The sequence below is a fragment of the Halyomorpha halys genome, unplaced genomic scaffold, assembly GCF_000696795.3.
Source record: "Halyomorpha halys isolate HHAL.00 unplaced genomic scaffold, Hhal_1.1 Scaffold759.1, whole genome shotgun sequence".
NCBI lineage: Eukaryota > Metazoa > Arthropoda > Insecta > Hemiptera > Pentatomidae > Halyomorpha > Halyomorpha halys.
The window spans coordinates 252,596-278,344 of record NW_027110136.1 but is presented as its reverse complement, the minus strand read 5'-3'; the positions used below and the strand labels follow the sequence as shown (position 1 = coordinate 278,344).

At 30.9% G+C, this 25,749-nt stretch overlaps 2 protein-coding genes across 12 annotated transcripts in view; one reads left to right on the top strand and one right to left on the bottom strand.

Annotated features, from left to right (window-relative positions):
• The window catches only part of LOC106685935 (uncharacterized), a 33,652-nt gene extending 26,705 nt beyond the window's left edge, over window positions 1–6,947 (top strand). For 7 of the 9 annotated variants that reach the window (XM_067048250.1, XM_067048247.1, XM_067048248.1 and 4 more), the window contains 5 exons: window positions 679–839; window positions 4,016–4,184; window positions 4,270–4,305; window positions 5,917–6,085; window positions 6,165–6,944. In XM_067048250.1, coding sequence (XP_066904351.1) covers window positions 679–839; window positions 4,016–4,184; window positions 4,270–4,305; window positions 5,917–6,085; window positions 6,165–6,325 — 696 coding nt within the window. In that variant the 3' untranslated portion in view covers window positions 6,326–6,944. Of the gene's footprint in view, window positions 1–678; window positions 840–4,015; window positions 4,185–4,269; window positions 4,306–5,916; window positions 6,086–6,164 lie in introns of all 9 variants that reach the window. The other 2 variants (XM_067048252.1, XM_067048251.1) reach the window with 2 other exon arrangements.
• Window positions 1–25,749, bottom strand: part of KCNQ (KCNQ potassium channel) — a 239,627-nt gene that overhangs the window by 17,040 nt on the left and 196,838 nt on the right. For all 3 annotated transcript variants that reach the window (XM_067048240.1, XM_067048241.1, XM_067048242.1), the window contains exon 3: window positions 7,531–7,621. In XM_067048240.1, the coding sequence (XP_066904341.1) occupies window positions 7,531–7,621 (91 nt within the window). The remainder of the gene's footprint in view (window positions 1–7,530; window positions 7,622–25,749) is intronic.

Sequence of the window (25,749 nt, the reverse complement as noted above, 5' to 3'; positions counted from 1 at the left end):
CAATTATCTTCAAAATAAATTCCTATAAATCTAGAGGTTTTACATAACCGTTGTTGTTTTTATTAATTTGTAGTAATCATTAACTGTGTTAGACAGATTTCATTTCAAAAACTAAGTACTAAAACAAAGAAACAGTGTGTCTATTTAAAAAAATAAATAATAATAACTAAACGACTACTGATTTATCTGTCTAAATCTTTCCTAAGCAAATTTTTGAAAATTTCATTAATAAAAATTTCAACTGCTCATCTACATCAAGTTGTTGAAATAGAATACTAAAATAAGATACCTTAAGTCCCAATGGAAGGTACCAATGTCATCGAAACTTTTATTGTGAATATTATTGTTAACACAATGGGTGTTTAAAAAAAAATCTCACATTAAAAGTGTTTTAGTAGAAGTAGGAGAGTTGCATAATTTCTTTCATGATAAGTTAGTTGATTTTGTCTGAAGTTGATAATTCAGTTATGAGATATAAGGCCCGTTGCATAGGAGGTGAGATGAAATTGAGGCAAGAAACTGTCTCTTGCATTAATGCATTGATGCATTAAAAAAAAGTTAATTTTTCTAAAAGATTATTTTGTTATGAGGGATAGGAGAGATTCATAATTTCCCATGTAATTTATCAATTATTTTATAGTGTGTATTTAAAAAATGTTAATGCTTTCTTTGTTTTAGGCATTATCCTTTCTTAGGCATGTAAAGGTTGAATTTGTTAGGAATCCTAACAATTGTGTGTATCTCTTGATATTAACATGCACAGTGAATGCAATGATGTCAAAATTCAGTCCTTACAAATCGCTTTTTGTTGACCTAAATGGAATCCAGTTTTGTTTGAAGTAGGTAATTGATCATACAACAGTGAGTTGATAATACCTCTTATCTGCAAACTTAGTAATTTTACAAAGACAAACCAAAAATTTTTGTTGACATCCAGCATAACATTTTTACTTATTTATTTATTTTTTTAATAATTGAGTGTTTCTTACTGGTTTTCATTATATGATTAATTATAATGTGTCTAATTCCATTTACCTCCATCTAGGTTTCCATCATGAACTACGAATTTTCAAGATTGTATTCCCGAAGGAATTGTAGACATAATATATTTCGAATATTTTTTTCTAAATATATTATGTTTCATTTTGTGGTTCATTGTGAGGCAAAACCCTTAATGAATATTATTAAACTGCAGTCTTCCGATCTATTCCACAGATCTTCCATTTTTATTTTTTATTTTTCCTATTGAGATATAAACTGCACATATGGCTTGAAGGAAAATATAGAATTGGACGAATTTTTAAATGGGATGTATTGGTAGCTCACCGTCGATATGCTTATCTGGGCTAATATAACATTTTTTATTTATACATCTTGTTTTACTAGGTACAAAATTTCGACTACTTAACATTTATGTGTTCTTAGGATGTCTTACTTGCTTTATTTTGATTCATTGACTGACTAGCAACCACAGTACAAGTAACAACCATCGTTTGACATTCTTATTATTTTTAACAAGTAGCAAGGATCTAGCTCAAAACTTCCATTTGGTCTACTAATGCATTATAAATTTAATGCTGCTCAGTTCTATAATAATAAATGATTATATGTCACCATCCTAATTTTTAAAGTATCTTCACTTTTAACAGTTGAACAGAAAATAAATAAATAAATAAAAACTGATACATTATAAATCCAACCCTTCTTTTGCACTTCATTATTCTCTCTTAATGCTACTACAATTCATAGTCACTGAGGCATACAGAGAGTCTAGAAATTTATTCTAGTTATAAATTATTGCTTGCCTATGCTGCTTGTTACAGATAGTTATAGAAGATCCATTTGTATCACCACTAATAATGGGCTATTTATTGGCAGAAAAGGGATAGAGTTCTCTAATGTTCCCAGCAAATGTCCTGTTTATTTTACTCTCTGAACAATATAATCAAGTTGTATGAAGTGCGTCTTCAACTCAATGCCAGGCACTCTTTTACTTTTGAATCACTAGTTGAATTTGTAGTGGACTGTATGAAATTAATTGAATGAAATAAGGCATAAGGTAACGGAAAGAGAATTTATTTATAGAGGTTGGTTGAAGCAGAGAGAATGGTAAAACACTAAATCTATTGTTATTACAGGTATAAAAGGTGGGCGAAATAGAACATTTATTGTTAGAGATGTTTATATCTACTTTGATAGGGGTTTAATGATGATGATGGTGTTAGTTACGCAGAAAGATGTGTACTCAGTCCATGCTTTCATGCTTCCTGTTTCTTGTCCTCCATGGCCTTTCATCTACCCTCTCCTTGGCTACCAGAGGGCTCTTCAGAAGTTTCACATACTCATGCATGATTTATTTGCAGAATATAGAGGTGAAGAAAGGAAGACTGCCTCTGGCTAAGACTTGCTAGTGAGTGTGAGTGCCTTTTGTTTTCTTGTTCACATGAGGCGTTGGCATGCCTCTGTTTCTCATCTCTTAAAACACCAGTAATCTTTTTCTGTTCTTCTATCACTTTCCTTCTGATATTGATTTCCTTTTCAATCCTATACTTCTTGAGGTTGACAGTTCATCGATACTGCTTAGTGTTACATTTTTTTACATTTCTAATCATCCAAAAAAAGGAAAAAAAAATAATCTCGTATGTTGGTACTTATTTTTGAAGTATTGTACTGTATTTAGATTTAGGATTTTAGAAGATTTTGAAATAGATTAATTATTAAGTAAGTGGCCAAAAGGGATTCCAACAAAAAGAAAAAAACTTAAACTTCATTTTCATTTTAAATTATTTTGTTAATGAAATTCTCATGGAACAGATTTCTTAGAAATGAAAAGAAGAATTAAATTGAGCCAAAAGATCTCTTTAGAAAAGCTGATGCATGAGAACTTGTGCATGAGATTTTCTCTTACACCTGATGTATTTACTTGTACAACCACATTCCAACTTTTTAATATTAAATACAATTATTGTAATGTTTCAAAAGGATAAGGGAATAATTAAAAAACAAATTAAATTAAAAAAAAAATGTTATATTAAATTAAAATGTAAAGATAAAAAAAATACTCCTGCAAACAATAGGTAGAGCTATTCATTTTACATAATTATTTATTTATAATAAATGTTAAAATGACAAATCTTTGCTGAAGCTGTGAATACCTCATTACTCAGGAAAAAAAATGTGTACCATTAAAACAATAAAAAAGGAATACTTCATTCTAGATACATCTGGAAGAAATTCTTGAACTCAGAGAGAATTGTACAGGTATTCTACTGAATGATTTTAGAGATAATATGTCTCTAGAATAATGCATAGATAAGACCACAAAAAGAATGAAAAGAAAAGAATAAGAAATTGAAGAAAGGCAAGGCTGGAAATATTGTTCATTTATGGGTATATTTATGTACGTGTTTATATCTTATTTTATGAACAAAAGCATATTACAATATGTCAACAGTCCAATGTAATATTCAATAAATAAATAAATGAAAACAGAATCAGTCAGATATAGTGCACATAATTGCACAAGGACTAATTGGTCTTTGAGAACAAATTCACGACCAATTCAGATGGTGTTCCATTAGAAACTATTGATAGAAATTCTTACAGTACTTGTTTAAAGGCATTCTATGGTGTCATCAAAGTGATAATCTTGAATGTGGATGTGCATAAGTTTTCACCTACTCCTTATTCCCTACTAGGGGGGAAATCAAATTATCCACTTCTTGATTTTAAGTGGTCTGCAAAATATTTCAAGATGTGATAAAAAATCTCATGCAACAGGCTCTTCCAAGTTAAATAAATAATTGTAGGTCTGAATTTTCACTCGTATTTGATGAAATATTCAAGAACTTTTCTCTGATGCTAATAAATATGGAGGTATTAATTGAAAATCTGTTGTATTAAAGTTATACAAAATACCAATTCTATTTTCCATGAAGTAATTTTCAATTACTACCTTATAATATCATGCCATAACAACAATTGGTTATTAATTATATTTATTATTTTAATTCAGCTCCCTATCTGACAGTTACAAGAATAAAATTACTATTCTTCAGACGATATACTATGATTTAAGGATTTTAAGTATATTAGAAAATTTTGTTGACGATCCATACTTTTCTCAAAATAAAATGATCATTACAGGAAAACTCATTAAATATTTACAATGTAATGGGGAGCAAGTAAGTATCATTTTAATTAACTTGGAGTTCTGTATTATATTATATGTTGTATTGAAAAACTGTTATATTTAAACTTTGCTTTTAGATTTTAGGCAGCACTTTAACAAAGGAAGGCAACTGGGTAAGTTTAAGTATTAAAGCTCTTTTGATTTTGTATTGAATATGTAAAAACAGACTTACAAAATTGATTTGCAGATAATTGATAAAATAAATTATATTTATGTAGCAATGTTACAATGTCAGGGTTAAATTTACTAATTTTAAACAATGACAATTAAACTCCGAGACTATTCTATTATATATCTTAGGATACAAAGGCTCTCACTATTCTATAATATATCTTAGAATACAAAGGCTTTCACTATTCTACATCTTAGGATACAAAAGCTCTCACTATTCTATAATATATCTTAGAATACAAAGGCTCTCACTATTCTATAATATATCTTAGGATACAAAGGCTCTCACTATTCTATAATATATCTTAGAATACAAAGGCTTTCACTATTCTACAATATATCTTAGGATACAAAGGCTCTCACTATTCTATAATATATCTTAGGATACAAAGGCTCTCACTGTTCTATAATATATCTTAGAATACAAAGGCTCTCACTATTCTATAATATATCTTAGGATACAAAGGCTCTCACTATTTTTACATTTCTGTGAAATTTGTGACTTTCCCAAAAATGATTTTCATTTAGAAGCAGTTGTCTTGAATACTTGGAAGGTCAAGAAATCTGCTTGAATTTTTTACATTGGGAATAAATCGGGTATTATGCTCGTAAAATAGCCAGTAATTTGGAATTTTTAGTTTGTTGAACTATATCATACCTAAGATTCCATATCAACCTACTCGTCCTTAAAACAAAATTTTGGAGGATAAAAACATTTTGCTTATGGCTTTTCTTAGAATAACATTTTTATGCTATAATTCATATATGCTCATTTTTATTTTTGCCAAAATCATCAAAGAAGAAAGAATTGGCAACCCACTAGTATCATAACATTATTTGAACAAAATATAAATAAATACAAACAAATTCATATATCATCTATTTAATAGTAAGAATGATTAAATTGTGTTGAAAATGATAGCATTTAATCACTTTGTCCATTAACATGATATACATGAACATAACATTATATGTATACACTCGGCATGGGATTTAGTAAACATTGAGACTATATGAGGTTGAGGATTCATGGTTGTATAGTATGGTATAATATTATACGATTGTATGTATAATATAGTCTTTTGACAATAGTTTCATGATTTTGAGGAATTGAAAATGTTTGCCATTTGAGGATTATGGCTAACTCATCACATTTGGAGTCTCTAGGTTCAGGAATGTTTGAAGTTTAACCTATTAATGATAAGTTTGTTTTTAATTTAAATCAAAGAAGTGCTTGATAGTAATCAATAAAAGTAACTGAATAGACCCAACTATATAATTGGGATATGTGATTAATTCTTAAATTATATTTAAGAATTTTTAGTTTGAAAGGACTGTTACATTCTTAACCCATCTTAAAATAATCTTTGCGGCTTTGGAGTTTCAAATGTCATGATATAAATTTATGATTTATGCTTGCGCAAGTAGCTCTAAATAAGTGTCAACAGTTTTATATAGTTTTTTAATTATAAATTAATTTTGATTTGCTTTCTTACTGTATGTAATACCAATTAAATAATATAAAATAAACCAGAATAACATTTTTTCTTTAGGTTTTTCAGTTTATTTGTAGTATTATTATGAAAATGGCTAGGAGCATTAAGGGATTCAAGAAAGATATTTATGAACTTGGAGTGAAACAACTTTTTGTTTCATTTTTGAACAAATATCCTTATGGGACGTGTGCTAAAACAATATTTACCACGCTTTTAGTTCTTGAAGGTAAACAATTGTATTGAATTTTGTTTTTGTTTTTAATTACTATTAATTGGATTTAAAATAAGAGCAATGGATTTCACAGATATCAATGAATCTGTCGAAGGTGGTAAAGTTATGGACATTTATAAAATTATGAGCGAATGTGAGAGACTTTCAAGTATTCTTATATTATCCAAGATGTATGATATTTCTACAAAAGACAAAAACTATAGTGCAGCTCAAGATTTGCAAGAAGTAATTTAATTTAAAAACTGAACTTGTATTGGTTGAATAATTTCCAATGTAAAAATTGCAATTGCTATCTTTTGCATAGTGCCTGAAGATAATATGCTTGTAATGATTACTAAAAACTGTACCTAGATATTTATAACCAGGGTTTGATTTATTGTTGAATAATGTTTTATAGTTTTTATAGGCAACTTGCTATTTCTTTGTTTATGCTCTGTTAATTGTTTACTCATCTTATTGTTTTATCATTTGCACAATTGTTGTTATAAATAAAGTGTCAAATTTAGAATTTGTATTAAATTAAATCAAAATAAGCATAGAAACTGATGATTTACTTTTAATATGTTTTATATGTCATGATATTACCTTTTCTGCAATAATTGGAGTAGATGAGTGGGCTACCCAAACCAAATAACCATGCCATGAGTACATGTGATTTGTTGATTTTAGAAAGTAGTCTATTACAGCAATGGGAAAAATTAACTAAATAAATATAGGTTAAATAGATACACAATAATGTGAAAAATTTGTTAGTTTCAAAAACCTGATGATACTTTCAGCCTCAATTTAGGATAAGTCATAGGCTTGATCTTTTGTTTCTTATTACTCATGGAATCCCACTAATCACATCCACTTAAGAATCTTATTATTTTATAATTTGATAACGCCCTTGAATAAAAATTTTTGTTCTTTGTCCTTATCTTACTTTTACTTTACCATTAATGGCACAATTTTGTGATGTGGAACTTGGCCTCTTCAATGAACCTTCCTCTGGTGGCTTCATAGAGTAAATTGCTTTTGCCATCCATTGGGCTCAATACACTTCTCCTGGAGCTCTGAAATGTAAACCTTTCTGGGCTCCACAAAAAAAAAAATTGATTTTGAACTTTAATAGTTGTGTATTTTCTTCTCTTGGTTGGTGTTCTGCCTGTTATTTTTTTTTTTAGCAAACTCAATCGTATTAGATTCAATTTTGGTCACATTCTTATGAACCAAATCTTCAGATAAGGCAGTTTTAAAACTTATGTGGTTGATCAAGTTTCACAAACATCTTAAATCACTTGATCATCAAGATTCCATGCCATTTTGAAACTCTATTTGACCACCAAATGCCTCAATAATTATTTCAAGAACATAATAAAAGTATGCCATATGTATACACATAGTGAATAAAGAAAGTTTCAATTGTCAAATAAGAAAAAAAAGTCATGATAACTTACCATCCAAAAGAGAGTTTTGTTCGCAAAATTTGAATATGCTTCGATGGTAGAGAGGACACTGAATATGAGGCACACAAGCACAACCATAAATCTGAAACAGGAAGATTAAAAATTACCATGGTTGATTAAATTTAAAATTTAATTATTCTTAACCTAAAGATTTGTACACATATTTGAGTCTACTGTGTGTTTTGTAATAAATAATTTAAAATAATTAAAATCGGTTTGATTATATTTTTATTCACTGTAATGTGAATTATGCAATAATAAATCCCATGTCTTATTTGAGGAACATCTTTTTACTTTCACACTATTAAGGTGGATCTCGGAATAGAATATTAATATGAACTCTTATCTTCAGTATTTTTTGTTTTATTGGCTTTATGTTCTGAATAGTAATAATCTAATGCAGCTATATTAATAAATTACTACTGTATGATCACATTTTTTATTACATACTTGATTAATTAGGTTTTAATGACATTTAACAATAAATAAATAAATAATGTCATTTATTCTTATGCAACATGTAATTAGGAAACAATGTCTCTTTACCAATAAGTCATGCATTAGCTTATAAACATTTTTTTATAAATACGTAACTATGGTAATTTCACACACTAACTGGATAGTTCATCTAGTTTTTTTATTTTTGGGTAGTAAGTTTTTGAAGATTTAGTTTACCATTTCTTGATCTTCATAATTTTATGTGATTCAAAAATATTGAAGCATTTATCTTCTTTTTAAATAGGTGTTCGAATACTTTTTAGAAAAGTAAACCTAATTTTTGGATATAAGCTGTAGGATTTTTTTGACTTGGTCACCTAGTTGCCCTGTGTTACATCTTTGACTGTTGACTTTATCATTATTGTTAAGTTCAAGCATAAACTTGGAATGCTACTAAAGTTTATTTAATAGTATAATAAATACAGCCTCAACCACCTTGGCAAAGAAACAGCTGATTGCAAGGGCACTGAGCTTGTAGGTCTTGGAGGAAGACTTTCAAGAGGAGAATGAACCTGTTTCAGAGTCTCAACTCAAGATTGTTCAAGCTGATAATGATGAAGTATTGTTGATGTTTCCTTCACCTCTGTCATCAAAATTTCTTACTTTGTTGGAGATTAAATGAACGGAGATGTTTAATAAATTTAATTTAATTACAGATAAAATCTCTTTCTCTCTCCCTCTCTCTCACTCCCTCTCCTTTCCTCTCTCCCTCTCCCCTCCTCTGCATATTGGACTGTGTTCATTTAATTAATTGAAAGGGCTTAGCCTTAATTTCATCATTACTTGTTAATATCTATTTTGAGCCATATTCTGGTCATTTTTTAATATTTATTTCGTTATTAATGTCAGCATAATGTTGCTTCTTTTAATTTAATGATTTTTAAGGGGTTGTCTAGAAGATAAACTAAAACAGACAAGAAGTAGTAAGAGTTTTTTGTCCTTGAAAAGAAAAAGTAAAGTACAAAATATTTTATACTCATACCCATAGATAAAGTAATGATGACTCTAAAATATAACTTGTTCATAGTTGTTTTGATAACATTAAAGAATCTAGTAGTCAGTTTGCACAGAGTTTCCCATGGTAGTTTGTGTCAAGCACTCTTGCAAATAAAGTACATTTAAAACTATACTTCTGGACCTATTTATTAACTTGCGGTTTACTGTTCTATCACCATATTACTGAAACAACGGGTTAGCCCATAGATTTTTTTTAGAATATGCGATTGCTTTGTCTTAGATCGGATCAATTTCGAAGGTTAGACATGCGAAATCATCGAATATTCAAATATTAATTAAGAGCGTCATACTAGGAATGCAGAGGATATTAAGGAGCCCTGTAGCTGCGGCTTACTGTCTCCAGATAATTAGCCTGTCGCTCGGCTGGCGTCTTATCTTCTCAACTTTGAGAGAAGGGGGGCCTTTAGAATATTCCCCCCATCCTTTAGTCAATGTTACAATGTTTCACTTCAGTATTTTGGTTGTTCCCTGATTAAAGGTGTTGATAAATAAGAGAATGGGATATACATAAAAATAAAACGAAGTTGTAAAAAGAAAAATATCATTCGTTTAATTGAGAGAATGAGATAATAAGATCATTGGTTTCTTCTTAGTTCATTCTGTTGAATAAATTGTTTCAAGTAGGACCAAAATCTAGTGAAAATAAAAGAGAATGATAGTGTGTCAATTTGGTTTCCGCCAACATTACGTATGCCTGGAGCATTGTTGTGAGTCCTTTTCAGATAATTTTTTCTAGTGAATCATTAGTACTGGAGATAACTTTAATTTTTATACCACACAGGAAAATGGATGGTATGAGTGGCAGGTTGTCAGTGGAAACCAGAATGGACGAATCATCCCGTAAATATCTGAGCCAGACTGCCAGTGCAAGTCTGCGCGCAGGTTTATTGAGGCCAGTCCTGCTTATTCAAGCACAAAGAATTATTCGCTAGCTGACTCGGCAATGGCTGGCGCCAACTGTCTGACTCAAAAAACTTGGGTGCATCTTGGACGACCATAACTCAGATTCGGACTCACACGACTCTCTTATCAACATTTGCTGCCTTGAACGTCCATTATTAAAAGTGAATTTTAAGGATATTGGAAAAATGTCGATATTTTTATCCGATAGTTTTCCCCGATATATCATAATATTGATAATAAAATTTGGCCAGTAAAAACCAATATTTTAAAAAACATATTTAGGATAGGATAGGAGAGATATAATATGAATATAAGTTTTGTGGAAATATTTATGGCTTTCCAGTATTTTTTTTATAATTCATCGTAATATTGATATCAAAATTTGGTTATCGAAAACGAATATTAAAACAAAAATTAAAAACTGTTTAGACCAGTTCGATATGTAATATGAACGTAGGTATTATAAAAATATTGATAGTTTTCCGACAATGTTTTCCCTATATATCATAATTTTGATATTAAAATTTCATTATCGAAAACCAATTAAAAAAAAAAGAAATGAAATATGTTTAGGTGATAATACAAGTGTTGTAAAAATATTGATATTATGATGTCGATATTTGGTTTATGATACAGTTATATGAATATTTTATTGTCAATGTTATTACTTACAATTACTTATTCTATGAAGAGCTATCTATTGGAATTTTAGAATCAAGACAAAGATATGATTAAGAAAATTTAAAACTATACAAACATCTGAAAACCGAATTTTTATTTCATTTAGAAAATATACAGCCATTTTGAAACTTTAATATTTTTCTTTCGATGTTCCATCATTTAGTTCAAAAATTAAAAATATCAGAATTCGACTTATTGAAATATTAACTATTATTGCAATATATTTGAAAACTATCAATACGATATATATCGATCTATTTCTTTTGATTTATACATGCTCTAACATTAATGAAATCCCAAAATGTCATACGCTGGGCTGAATTAAGCCGTGTAGAGACCCCCAGACAATGCAAATCTCCGGGCCCTTATCTGAGTTTCGCATTGTTTGGTTTATAATGCGAAACTAACAGAAAGTAATCAGTTCTGTCAACCTAAGTAATGAAAGTGCGTGCAGTTAATTTAAAATACGTTGTGAAATTATTTTGAAACATTGCTGTGGATTGTCGTCAGGATATTAGGTATAAAAGATAAGTGAATATGGGGCACACCCGAAAAGTGGTATAATAAATATAGAATAGTGATAATCTTATAAATGGAAGTTTTCTTCACCTCAACATACTAACAAGTAACTAAGTTGTTTGTTTATATCAATGCCAGTGAGTTATTTTAGAGAAAAATAAATACGTGCCTCCTAAGCCAGGTGATTTTGTTATCTTTTAAGAATAAACCTATTCTTAGGAAAGCAAATTAAAACTATTTGTATGGATGGCCCACGTGGATTTTAGTAGATTTTCAGGAATTGAAAAATCGATTTTTTTTACTTAATTGAAATTATATAGACATCCAATAATGGATACTTCATACATCAAATAATTTATTTTCAATGTTTAATTGAACAATGTGGCAACATATTCATGGAACGGGTTTTTAGTATAACAAAGCACGGTTAGATTATGTGACGATCAGAAGCTTACCACGGGTACCCACCCTAATATTTTGATGGAGGTTCTAGAACCGGTAGCTCATAAGGTGACTTTCATTTTGAAATAGTTCTAAATTTAAAAAAAAAAAAATAATTTGTCGTTAAAATCGACCGATAAAAGCATCGATGAGTCATAAAATAAGGAATAAAGAGGAAACAGTCCGAATATTAAACTAAATATCAACAGGAATTTTCACATGAACCAACATCACTAAAATTATGTCGTTCATTCTCTTTCATAAAAGCCTTTTAAAAGCATGCTCAAAGGATATTCATGTTTGGCAGAAACTGCTCGACGAATGGCCATAGGACAAAAGGGTCAAGAAAAAAGGAGAGATTTTTGAAAAGAGAATCGTGACAAAGGGATAGAATGAATAACTTAAAAGAAAAAAAAACTGCTTTTGATGGAGAAGAATAAAGAATAAAAAATTAAATATTGGTTTAAATTAATAGAGTATTTGGTTTTTTTAATGTATAGGTGAAAAGAAATTTCAATAAATACGAAATGACGTAGAAATGACGAATATAATATTTAGATTATAATGCAAAATATGTTATTTTATTCCTATTAAATGTCACTATAATTTTGGAATCTTCAGAATCAAGTAATCAGAGTAAATCAGCACTCAAATCATTTTAACTTTTACTTACGTATATATGGAATATTTAGTAAGGGGGGTGATTGCGATTGTGCGAAATTTCGAATTCGAGTTTTCGACGGAAATGCAAATTTTGAGTTTCCCTGATTCCAAATAACTAAGTCTTAGGAAGCTGAAATTACGTATTTGTGGCTAGCATATACCAGAGGTGTTATATTGACCTTTCCGATAAAATGTACTATAAAGTGCTACTTTATGTAATAGATTTTACACATTTTTTTCGGTTTTCTCAAATAAGCTCTAAAGATTTTTATTAAATTATCAATATAAAACTGAATGATAATTATATCAGCTAGATTTTATCCTGATTGAAACAGTTTAACATGGCTTAATGCCGAATTTTCAAAAATTCTTCCTCTAAAGTACTTTTTATTTGAAAAATTAACCATTTAGCATTGTTAAAAATAATAAAAATGTATAAATATAAACAATGAAAGAATTTTATAATTAACGAAAGGAGAAAAATGGAGATGTAATGACAGCAGTTTAGATACTGAAAAATCGGAGACAACCTAGAAGTTCGATCTCTTCCTCATTCGCTTCATATGCACACGCCTTCTTTATTTTTTGTTAAACTGTTCTAATGTTGCTCTAACCCGCTTGAGAATAGTCCATACTGTCATGGTGCACTCACACCTAATATCTCCAACATACCAATATCGTCAGTCCATTCTCACAATTAAACATATTTTTGAAGAATCCCCTCACTATTTACCTTTAATAAACAGAATAGGACTGACTACAAATTTATCTGAAGCTCTCATAGATGAGGAAGCTAAAATCACATTGGTGTTTAATTTTTTTAAATTCCATTGCTTCCTTTCTAAATTAAAGCTCTTCTTGGATTTTTTTTTACATTGCAATCATGTGCATGTGTGCGTGAGTAAATGTCTCTGTGTCTTTGTGTATAACTTTAAGATTACAACTGTCCATAGGCGTTGAACCAAAAGGTGTTATGCCTTTAATAAGACCTAATAAACAAACTGTTCAAATCTTGGCAGAACAAAGTTAGTAACAGAAAAATAAAAATTTATTGTTTGAAATTTTAACCTTCCAATGTTGTAAGTGAAAGTTGCGTGATGCGCGCTAGTTACTACTTACTAGTTTTTTTAAAAAGATACAACTTATTTGGAAGTTTGTCCACTCATTATATTTCAAAATATTTGGATCTAATCATGGAAACCTAAGTTTGAAGTTGAAAGTTTTAATTAATAATGAATTAGTTCAAAACTGAAATTTCTAGAAGCTTTAATTAATTATGAATCCTAATATGGGTAATATGAAGAAATGGGAATATGAAAACAATATTAAAGTTATTTAAATTTAAAATATATATATGAAACTTGTAGAAACTTAAAAGCAGACGACGTTATTTTATTTTTTTGTAACGTTGAGGGGCTGAGGACGTTCCTTCCTGATACAGCTTTATCTTCTCCAGCCTTCTGAACTACTGGAGTGGGAGGGGTTTGGAGTGGAATTTTCCAGGACAAGGGACTGTATGCACAAACGGCCGATCTGTTTTTACAGTGTCTACTCTCTGTCCACGTTTACAGTCGGAAGCAACCGGTATTTTCAGAATAGCAACCAGGTTATTTTTTCCTCTTTTCCTGTTTCATCTCCCGTTTCTGTTAAGAGTAGCTGTTTTTTTATCCAGTAATACTCAAAAGGGTTCAGCATTCCCAGTCCGCTACAATCATTCTATTCTTTTGCTGTAAAATTATCGTTTTATTTCTTAATATAAATTGAACCTTTTATGACACTTAATGTCTATTTAATGGAAAAGAGAGATTTTCTTTTTTAGTAACCAAGTAATAGTGAATAACCAAAAAAAAAAAAAAAAAAGTCGACAGCTAATTAAATAAAGACTTTTTAAATGTACATTAAAAAATTCATTTATAAGAATTTGGGCAAACGGCTGTCGTAGAATCCTTATACATAACTGAAAAGACAGGAATCTGCTCGTCAATTCCGACTATTACAACATTTACTAGACAATCTACATGACTACTATAAGACCTATCTGGACATATGGAGTTCAGCTTTGGGGCTCCACTAAACCATCGAATTCCTCCCGAATCCAGTTCTTATTGTTCAAACTCCTTCGTAAAATCCTTAATGCTCCTTACTTTGCCAAAAATCAAGTCATCCATCAGGACCTCAATGTTCATTATTTAATAACATCTATCATTATCTACTATCTCTCCTTCATTATCTAATAGTCCTCCTAAGCGTCTAAAAAGTAGATGGCCTCGAGATCTTCTCTAGAAATTTTATTGGAGTTCTATCAATGGGTAGATTCTTCACATGTTTGTGTTCTGGTTAGTAACGCGTTGTTGTTTCTAAAATTAATGAAGGGGCTAAGCAAGTAATACCTTCAATAGTTTTTTAAAAGTGTAACACTTTATTTTTCAACTTACGCCATGCCATGGGCAATAAACTCTGAATCGAGGGTTAAAACAGAGAGGTAAACCGATACAACATAGATGGGAAGATTGTATTAAGTTTGATTTGGTATATTTGGGTTTTGGGGACTGGAAGGATGTATGTAGAGAAACTTGGGGTTCGGTATGCCTTTGTAGTGTAAAACTTTTTTTTTTTTATTAAGCATATCCTAGTGATAGTAAAAAAAAATTTTATTTTGTATTTATTTATTTTATTTTTATAATTGTCTAATGTCAATTCGACTAAAAACCACCTACTGGAATGTTAATAGGATTTATTAAGAGGCAAGAAATCACTCTAACTTTGAAGTTTGATAAAAAGCGTTTTATTTGATATAATTTTTCCTGACCTAAGAATTCAATCGAGATGAATACTATCTAAAACTTCGCGTTTTTTTTTTTGTTTTTTTTTTAAATGGCCAACTGATTTTTGAAAATTTATTCCCGTTTTGAAACTAATAAATATGATATTTTATAAACACAAAAACTCGTTCACACTAAAAAAAATTATCTCCTTTCTTCCCTTGCCAAGGCTTCACAAGTTCATGAAGTTTAATTAATTAAAAGAACTAAATGACATCTTCTGAATTGATTAAATCATACATTGAAGCACAAACCGTAACGCTTAAAACTATTAGGGACTTTGAAAGGTGATCCGCGGGTCCATTGGCTCAGGATGGGCAATTTAACTGCAAACGCGAGGTGCAGTTAAACCAATTATAGAATTACTCATCGCTCATTGGGGATGATAAAGGGACCCCTGTGCCTTTTAATTATAGCGTGCTATAGGGATGGGGATGGGTATAGGAGATGGGGTTGAGGCTTAATCGTTATTTGGTGGGAGAATTATATGGCCTCTGGGTCAGCAGGTGCCTTCGCTAATAAGGACAATTACGGATCAACAGGCTTCGGGGTCGATATCGGGGCTAACTCATCCTGGGTTATCTCTTTCAATGCTCTCATTCACTTTATCTATAGGATACAATTTTTAACATTACATGTAATTTTTTAATCGATATTTTTCAGCATTAATTCTGACGCTGATCTCTATTAATCGTTTTATTTTATGTTTCAGAAAAAAATTGTTTTTACGATTGAGTAATAATAAATTTATATCAACAACAAATTTGATCAAAAGATTATTTCGAAAAAATATATATAGTGTTAGGTTTAAAAACGAAATTATGTGTAATATCAGGCTATAAACATCACTATCAAACGGCCCCTGAAGAAGCTTGCTTCCTCAGCGACCTCTATGTGCAGAAAAAGTAGATAGAGGAGTTAAGATTGTCACCTGGATCCAGGATAACTGGCCGTTCTTTTGGTTGTATATTCATACCACCATGGGTGAGTAAACACCCTACTGTTCCCCGGCAATGGAAAAAGAGAAGAGATAAGAAAATCAAATATGAGGTTTGCCATTCAATATTACTTATGAACCCTCCTGAATAAGGTTATTTTTTCTTTTCTCACATCTATTCGCCTTCATCTTTATCATTATCTTCTGAGGAGGCCCCGCACCTCCGGATTTTAAAAATAGTACCATTTAGAATGGATATTTCATAAGTAATAAATAAACATTACAGGTAACCTTAAAATACCAAAGGTAGTAAAAGGTAATACCCAACACGATTTATTACTTTTTTCACAGCAAAGCATTCACTAATTATCTGTTAATTTTCTGTTTTAGAGGGATCGGAACAAAATCATTATCTTTAACATCTCTACACACTTAATAATCCAAATCCCATTTAATAAAAATACTTTTCTTCGGTAATCCCATAAACCCGCCTGTAAATCATTTAATAAAAGTTTTTTTAGAGAATTTAATTTTTTTTTTTACAATATTACAGTACAGTCCAGTCATATCAAATAGCAGCAGATAGAAAATATTTTTTCTAAAAGATAGAACCTTTTATTGTATTTTTTTTAAAGTTACTGGAAATGTACTTAGTACTGTGAAGTAAGCCATTAAAACTATAGATCAAAACTACAGAATATAAAAAAAACAGGTTCAAAGTAAACCACTTAGACGGTATTTGTTTTGTTAAATACCTAGTAAAATCAAAGGTGTATTATAAGGAGGAAGTGTCGATCGAAGTTTAGATGGGAAGATTGTGTAGGTCTGACCTTGAATATATAGTTTTGATGGGATCCCGTGGTGGGACCTATGGAAGCAGAGATTGTTGATCTTATCGGCAATGTATTCTTAGCTGTACTATACGATCTTTTTTTTTTTTTTTTTTTAATTATTTATTTATTGTAATTTACAACTGTACAAAATAATACAATAAGTAAATATGTAGTATGTTTCATATACACTTGAAAATCTTGGGAAGGAACCACCCATTGGTGGTACTTCAAACATTAATTTAAACTAGAAGGTCTCGTGGTCATCTTCTTTTCAGACGCCTCGGAGGATTATCAGGGATTGTTAAGGATGAAAGATTAAGAATTAATGGGTTAGGATGGTTAAGGAGTTTGGAATAAAAAGACGCATATCTGGTTTGGGTCAAATCTGCAACGAATGGGATGTTAAGGTCTTTATGAATGAGTTTATTTGTGACGTAATAAGGAGCATCAAGGATTTTACGTAGGATTTTGGATTGTAACGATTGGATGGGGGAAGAATTTGATGGTTTGGTGGAGCCCCAGAGCTCAATTCCATATGTCCAAATTGGTCTGATTATCTATACGATCTTAAAATTTATATGTGCGCTAGTAAAATACATTATGTAGCTATAACTACATTATAGAGAATGTATTATTATTCAAGATAAATGAGATATTTTAATAAATCGTACCAAGCCTGACCCCTATCCTATCTTTGCGACGGGGAAATCACTTAAGCAACAGAATAGACGAATTTATTTTTGACTTTTAGTTATTGAGATATATTCAAGTAAAGGAAGAACCTCATCTCTTGGTAAGTAGCTATTGCCGTACAAATACTCCAACTATATTGGTGCGTAATAATAGGAAGTCTTTACAGTGTAATGCGGTTACAGTTGAAGGGAGAAGTAAGTACTATAAAAATTAATCAAAGAAAGAGACAAAGGATATTTAGAAAAAAAAAACAATTTAAACTGTTATCCCAGTTTAACTACTTTCAGCTATATAATTTACATTGGAGAACGTTGGATCTTTTTTTTTTTTTTTTTTTTTTTTGGCCAAGACTCCCAAACGTTGGATCTTGTATATATTTATCAAAAAAAAATTATTAGTTGTGACAATATTTTTCTCTCAATGTTTTACTCCAGTTATTTTTAAATATCAGATTCATCGTGGAGAAATGTTTTAGTCGAATTTAAAAATAGTATAATTCATATTTACAAAAATTTTGTCATTAATTTTAACACCAAATTTAATTTAATTAATCAATTAATTTTAAAAACAAGCAGCAAACAAAAATTGAAATAATTCTTATAATCAAATCAAATAATTGATGTTAATACATAACTTGTTATCCTTAACAAGTTGCTATCCTTAATGAAATTTTCTCCAAAACGTATTGTGTTTGTTTCACTATCTTCCAATGCTAGTATGCGGTCAAGGGAGAAGCTTTGGAATCCTCTGGAATCCAGCTTTCCCTTTGATACCTCTCTGGCAGGGGGCAGGAATAGACAGAGGAACATAGCAAGGAATTTCCTGCAGTATAAATAATGAATTTAAATATTTTTACAGAGCTTTCTCTGGTTGGTAACTTGGAAATATTATTTTTATCCTGTCATAAATGAAGTTTATAAGTAAAAAATAGCAGCAAACGAAACGTTAATATTATAGTTACTTTATTATAATTTATATAATTTTATAATTATCTATCTTATGGGCAGCTAGTAAATAAAAACCAAAATAAATTGTATCTTCATTTTGGTTAAAATAAACAATATTTGAAAAAAACATATTTATTAAATGCATCCCCTTACTGATTTAGTTTCGTTATTAAATTTAAAATTAAATCTGTACTACTTCAAACCCATGAAAGGTCAGGAGTGGAGTACTTTGTAAGGAAGTACTGTTACTAGACCACCGGTTGTGCAAGGAGGTGATTTGGTCAGAATCACGCTCGACCGCCAAATTTTTACCCAATTGTGGGTACCCACTTTATGGGGCTGGGTGGACCCTGGAAGGATCCCCAACCCACAGGACTGACTCAACGGCTACAGGTGACAGATAATAACTATCTGCCACAGCCTGATTCGAACGCAGGTCCTTGGAGTTAGTAATACACTGTCTTACCAATGAGCTACCCACTCCCGATTTAGTGTTTTATTTCTTTCAAATGAAACTTGAAATTACTTTTCTTCTATATCGGTTTTTTTGGGCAATCAACAGCAGTAAAGTATATTTTTTAAAATTAATATATAACTAAAATTTCCAAGAAAGTTGTAAATTAATCTTGTTCGCAAATCTCAGGAGATTTCTTTGTGTCTCTATTAACATTAACTTATTTTCTATTTTTCAATTTCAAGTAAGACTTTTTTGTCACAACAGTGGTTTCATCTATTAGATAAACCTTCGAACTATAAATTGGTGGTCATATTCTTAAGATATTTGGGATATTTGAACATTCAAGAAATTGATAGTATTGTCTATATCCCTTTGAGAGGAATTTGATTAAAATTACTTATTTATAACTCTATTAAAGAAGATTTAAATTTAAGATGATTTTAAAAATAAAGTAATAATTAAATTAAATTAAAAAAGAGACGAAATTGAATACTTAAACTTACTGAAACCATTTTGGACCTACACTTCACAAATATTTTATGACTGCAAAACAAAATCACATCAGCAAACTTAAAATCTTTCAGGAAAAAACATCGAGAACAGCTATGGTTCTTGACACGTTAACAACATTCCATCACATACCCACTGCTAATGACACATCCAGATCAATCACTGGAGAGGAACTGGATGAAGGATCTTGTCTAATTATTAAATTTTGTGTCACATCTTCAGGTGGTGTCGCTGAGTACTGCTCCCCAGCCTACTTATCATGACATGTTCGTGAGTAATACATCTCATTCACTGCTTACCTTACGACTGGTGTGAACGAGTGAATAAAGACAAGAAGCTAGAATAGATTTTTGCAGCAAATCGGTTTTATAGGATTATAAACAATAAGCACAATTAAATTAAAAAATAACAAGAAAATCTTTTTGAAAATTGTGAACTTGTATCCTTTATAAATATTGACAGATTTCCATCAATCTCTATGACCATTAACTTAATTTTCATTCTTCAAAATGAAGTGTTCTTTGCCACAAAAGTGGTACCACCTATTAATCCTAGTACACACTGAGACTCTTTGAATCGATTCTTTGCATCAGTCGGCCTTGGTCCGGGTAGACCCAATTCAGCTATGGTGTCTTACGAGCTAGTATCTTCTGCATCTTTTCCAGATTTTCCTTTTTGAATTTTCCCGATGTGAGATTCTCAGACTGATCGTTGCGCGCAACATTGACCAGTCTAGACGTGAATTAGACCACGGTCATGTTTTCCGCTTCATTATTTTAACATGTTGACGTTTTTATTGAGTGTTTCGATGATTCTGATTGATTATTGTGATACTATATTGTGGAGTACAGAGTCTAGTGGGTTTCTTTTGATATAAATTGACATTTTAACAATTCTCAATATTATTAATGTTATTCACCATATGTTCCGATACCTAGCCAAGGTGGGATATTTTTAAAGGGACCTTTCACTGTGGCCCTGTGTATATACAAAAGCTTTTAACACCTTAGTATACCACAGTTTTTACCGAAGGATCAGAAGCCAACTAAGCTGGTACAAACCCTTCCTAGGCATGTCAAACTTTCCCACCCTCTCTCGGCCTGGGGGGAACGAACACCTAGGAGGAGAACGGAGTAACGTTCTGTTACCTATGCCCAATGAGGAATTAGATTTAAAAAAGGTAACGCCACTAAGGAGAGGTGAGGGAAAAGGGGCTGAACAACTAGACCAGGAAAAAGAGATTGAAGACGAAGAAACAGAAGTAAGAAAACCGAAGAGTCGTAAGAAGGGCTATGAGACCTGTACATCTCTTATGAACAAGACGATACCTACGCTACTACATCCCACGGCATGAATCATTCAAATCAGCAGCTATAAGTATAAATTAAACAATAAGCAATAATGTAATAATAATATTTTATGGCATCTATTTATCTGAATCATTTTAATATCATTTATCAATTATTGTATGTAAAAACTTATCTATCATTGTAAATAAATACTTAGTTTTTTATGTAGTTTATTTACTACCATATTACATAATACCACCTCTTATTATATTATATAATTAATGGTAACAATATTTTATAAATGTAAAGGTATTTAATTGGTAACTGGTAAACACAAATTAGGCCTTTGGAAAAGAATTCAATTATAATAATAGTTTTGCAGGACACAATATAAATTGATTAATTGACTTATTTTGGATAATTACCTTCAGCGCTTATCCTGGCAACCCGACTAAATTTTAAGACAGATACATACCTGAAAAGGAACATACGCGTGAATTCAGTTTTTTAATTATTCTTATTAACTCATGTTCCTATGGAGTTTTGCTGTAAAAAATTGTTGATTGTCAAGAAATAAAATTTAGGAACCAGCTTAAGATAAAATCATCAATCAAGTAGTACTTAACATATTGTGAATTTTTATTTCAAATTAATACATCATTCGAAAACACTAAAGGAAACTATAGCTTTCAGAGGAAATTCTCTAGAAAGCAAATATGCATATGAAAATACTTACGATTAAAAATTTACAAAAAAAAATGTTAACAAAAAGGTAATAGAATATTTTTATCGAATCAATAAGGACAAATAAATCTTCCATTATAACATTCAGGTTGTTATTTTCAACAACGATTTTGAAAACAATAATTCTTCAAATGAAAATGTAAGCTTTTTAAAACATAAATCCATAAATTATAATATTTGTTTTTGTTGATAAATTTAAATAAATAGAAAAGTTTAGAATACGTTTTTGCTTTTCGTCCTGGATAAGTGGTTGGTATATTCTGAGGTAAACTTGGAGGAGTGCTCTGACCCTGAGAGGAATCAACAGGTCCAGCTTTTCCTTCTAAAGTAGTTCTTTTAACTGACTTGGAAAAACGTGTTTACTCCCTTTCTAAAGGGCTGACTTATTTTTTTCAATGAGGGGTTCATTCCAGACCCGAATAAAACATACAGCTTGTTATCAAGGATATGAAAAGTATACAAACAATTAGAAAACCAACATTAAAAAAAAAATTATTATTTTTGTTTTGTTTTTCAATTTCTCAATTGAAAAAACAAAAAACAAGCTCACTCAATTTAAATGAATGCAATTGATGAATATCACACGACAGACGATCATTTCAGGTTGTGCCTTTGAAAAGTGGTAGCACTTAAAATACTGATTTTACTATTTACCCTTCGTAATGTCTAAAATGTATTTCTTTCTTTTAAATAAAACCGTGAATATGCTTCTTATGAGCGTAGAGTATTGAGAACGTATAATTCAAGAAGTCTCAACAAATGTCATGATTCATACTACTATGTTTCGGGCTAACTACGTTTCTACAGCTGATGAGGGGGTCCAGAAACAGCACTTATTTTTGTATTTGTGCATTTAATCTTCTATATATATTATATTTCACTATCGGTTCTTTATGAGAACCGACCTAAAATTCTTAGTCATATATATTACTTATATATCTGTTCCGTTTAAACGGAAGATTTAAAACATATGGCTAATTAGTAAACGCCAGCACCTGGCTGGTTGTTGTGGCTGTGAAAACAAAAGGAACTCACACTCTAACGAGTCTTGGCCAGAGGCGGTCTTCCTTTCTGCACTTCTATTCTGCAAATATACCATGAGTGAGTAAAGAAACTTCCGAAGAGCCCTCCGGTAGCCGAGGAGAGGGTATTCTCAATATACAGCTATACATATAAAGGCAAATTACTTTATAAGACCATGCGGGAAAATATGAACTGACTACTTCAGAGTGGAGAATATATGTTAATAATTTACTACATAATGTTCCAAAGGGAAACCATACCGTCAGTTTGACTAACAGTCATCACTCAAAAGCCAGTATCCACCCGAGACCCCTTCATTGTCATTTCGACTGTTACTTAGTTGAATCTTGTGCATTGTGATTTTCCATTCGCAATAACCTTAGTAAGCTTGTTCACTATTTTGGCATTTGCCAGCAAGAATAAAGTGAACCGTACAATATGAACAAAGTTCTCGCAGCTCCCCCTTAACTTCAAATTTTGAAGGATCGGATTTCATGATCGGATTCAGGATCGGATTTCTCGGTAATCCATCAGTATTACACCTTCACGATCAATCTGAACGCTCATCTTCAGGATCGATCAGTGTATGAGTCGTTTGATGGAGGGATGTCACAACCTTTTTATAACGCCTGTCACAAACAAGGGTTTACTATATAACTGTACCTTCTTTATTCACTTCTACCATCTCTACAATAGTTATTTCTACATAGTATAGACGCAAACCTGCTTTTTAAAATAGAGTTTATCCTTTTGTAAATTCAGAGTATTAAAATTAAATTAATTAATTAAGATTAAAAAACAATAAAGGAAATCACATTTTTCAAATTCAACAGTTCTAACTGTCAGAATCTGCTGGAGAAAACACTACCAATTTTGATGGAGAGGTAGCTGCTATTACTTTGGCTTTAGAAAAGCTAACTCACGCCAGCGAAAAGAAGATAGTTCTGCTGTCGGATTCTAGGGCAGCACTGCTGGCAATAGCGTCTGTTATTATCGCATGCCGGAAAACTATAGAAAGTAAAAGAGAAATACTTAAAGTATTGGTAATGCAATTGATTCCAGCCCATTGTGGTATACGTAGGAATGATGAGACGGATCTACTTGCACGGTTAGGGGCTAGCCAACCATGGACATGGCAAAAGAAATGGCCCGAAGCGCTATCAATGAAAGAGCAGAGGAAAGGAGTAGAGGAGAATGTGGGGGCAAGAACTGGGCGGCATTGCTAGACCCTATGAGGCGTCCTCCATTGACTTTACCAACAGCGGTGTCAGTGGCATGCTTCAGGTTGGCTACTGGACATGACTATTTGCGGCACCACCTGAAGAGAATAGGAGGACTGGATCTTCGGACTGCGACCTGTGTGGAAATGGTGAGATGATTGGCGATCACATATTTGCATGTGCAGCAACGGCGGACTTAATTTCAAACAGGAGTTACGTGAACAAGCTAAAGTATACTGGGCTGTTTGAAACAAAATGGCAGAAATGCCTCCTTTGGCGTAGGAAAAAGAAAAAATTATTACAATTAATTAATAAAACACATCAAAACAAAATAAAGAAAAAATAATGAGGAAATCGGAATTAATTTTTGTTAGGATAGGTTCTCAATGTCCAATTTAGCTCTTGTTTAACATGTGATCAATAAATATTTTAAGCACTAATTCATGAACGAAGAAAGATTTAATTTTATTTTTTATCAAGGTCATGTGGAGTAGGAAAAATTTCTTGATCAAAAAACGTCCAGCTCACCTTTTGCCTAACCGAAAATCAATAGCACCCTTTCACTTGATTTCAAATGTATATTCTCAGTAGAGGAATTCAGTAACCTATTTTAAACATGCGCAATATAAATGACAATTAATAAAAAGACCTTGAAGAATTCTTTAAAAAAAATCAAAGTTAAATAAAAATGCACGTGCCAATTACGAACCCCATGTGCATGCCTTGGGCCGGACATCCCCTGTTCTGGTGGGGAGGGAATACCTAAAATTATTTGGAACGTCAAAACCGCCTGATACTCTCTGGTCAGGAATTTATTTGGCAACAATCCTAGGCTCTTGGTTATACCCAAAATATTGTGATTTAAAATGAATTTGGTGAATGACACAATCTTCCTTGTTTAACTGTAAGAGTTTATTTCATATACAACAACAACGACGTTTCGGGATTATCCTCTATCTTCATTATGGTAGTATAATTAGTACAATTAACTCCTTAATCTGTCATTAATGCCAATATATTATGCATTTTTAAGGAGAATAATTAACTTCTTGAAGATTATCTTTCATTATGATAACAACTATATAAACTATAACAAATATCTCCTACCTCTATTACCACAAAGGTGAACAATCTGACTAAAATTAAAAAAATTTTCAAATAAGAAGGTATTTGATTAAAAATCTCCTTAAAAAAAGTTTTTTTTTATTATATAAGTGACAATAATATGATTCAATATTAGCATTAATGACAGATTAAGGAGTTAATTATACTTTATATATAAAATAGCTTTATCAGGTGAATATTTTATGAATAGTTTTGATGATTATATGATATAGTAGTGATGTTGTAAGGATGTGTTTAAATTTTGTTGAATTTGGTTTTATAGCAACCTGAAGATGTGGGATAATTCCAAAACGTCGTTGTATATGAAATAAACTGTTACAGTTAAACAAGGAAGATTGTGTTATTCACCAAATTCATATTAATTCCAGAAACTCTTCCAGTAAAAGATCATTGTGATTTAGTTTTCTATGTTTACAATAATTTTTATTATTATATCCTAACTTTAAGCTGCCAAAATTGTTACTTAAACATTCTTGGTGTCGTGAACTAGATGTAATTATTATAACTTCACCCCTTCGGAAGAATTTTGAAACCTGCTTACCAGTAGTTCTAGTCAGCAATGCAGAATTGTATCTAAGGCTAATGAAGGGGCAAATCATTGTTACATGGATTTTTTTCTGTGTTTATCTGTAATTCATCTTTTCAATTCAGCTCAGTTTTCGAACAAAAAAAATCATCAATAAAAACAAAATATTTGTTATTAATTTTGAAAACATATGACATATATGTAATACATACCATGACCTACATCATTTTTATGTTAAGTTATTAAGAAATATATTATTTATATTAATTTTTTTTTGTTTATTTTATATGAACAACGTTTGCCCTTTAAGAATCGCAATAAGTTCCATGAATTATTTTTTCTTTCATTTATACTCGTTATAA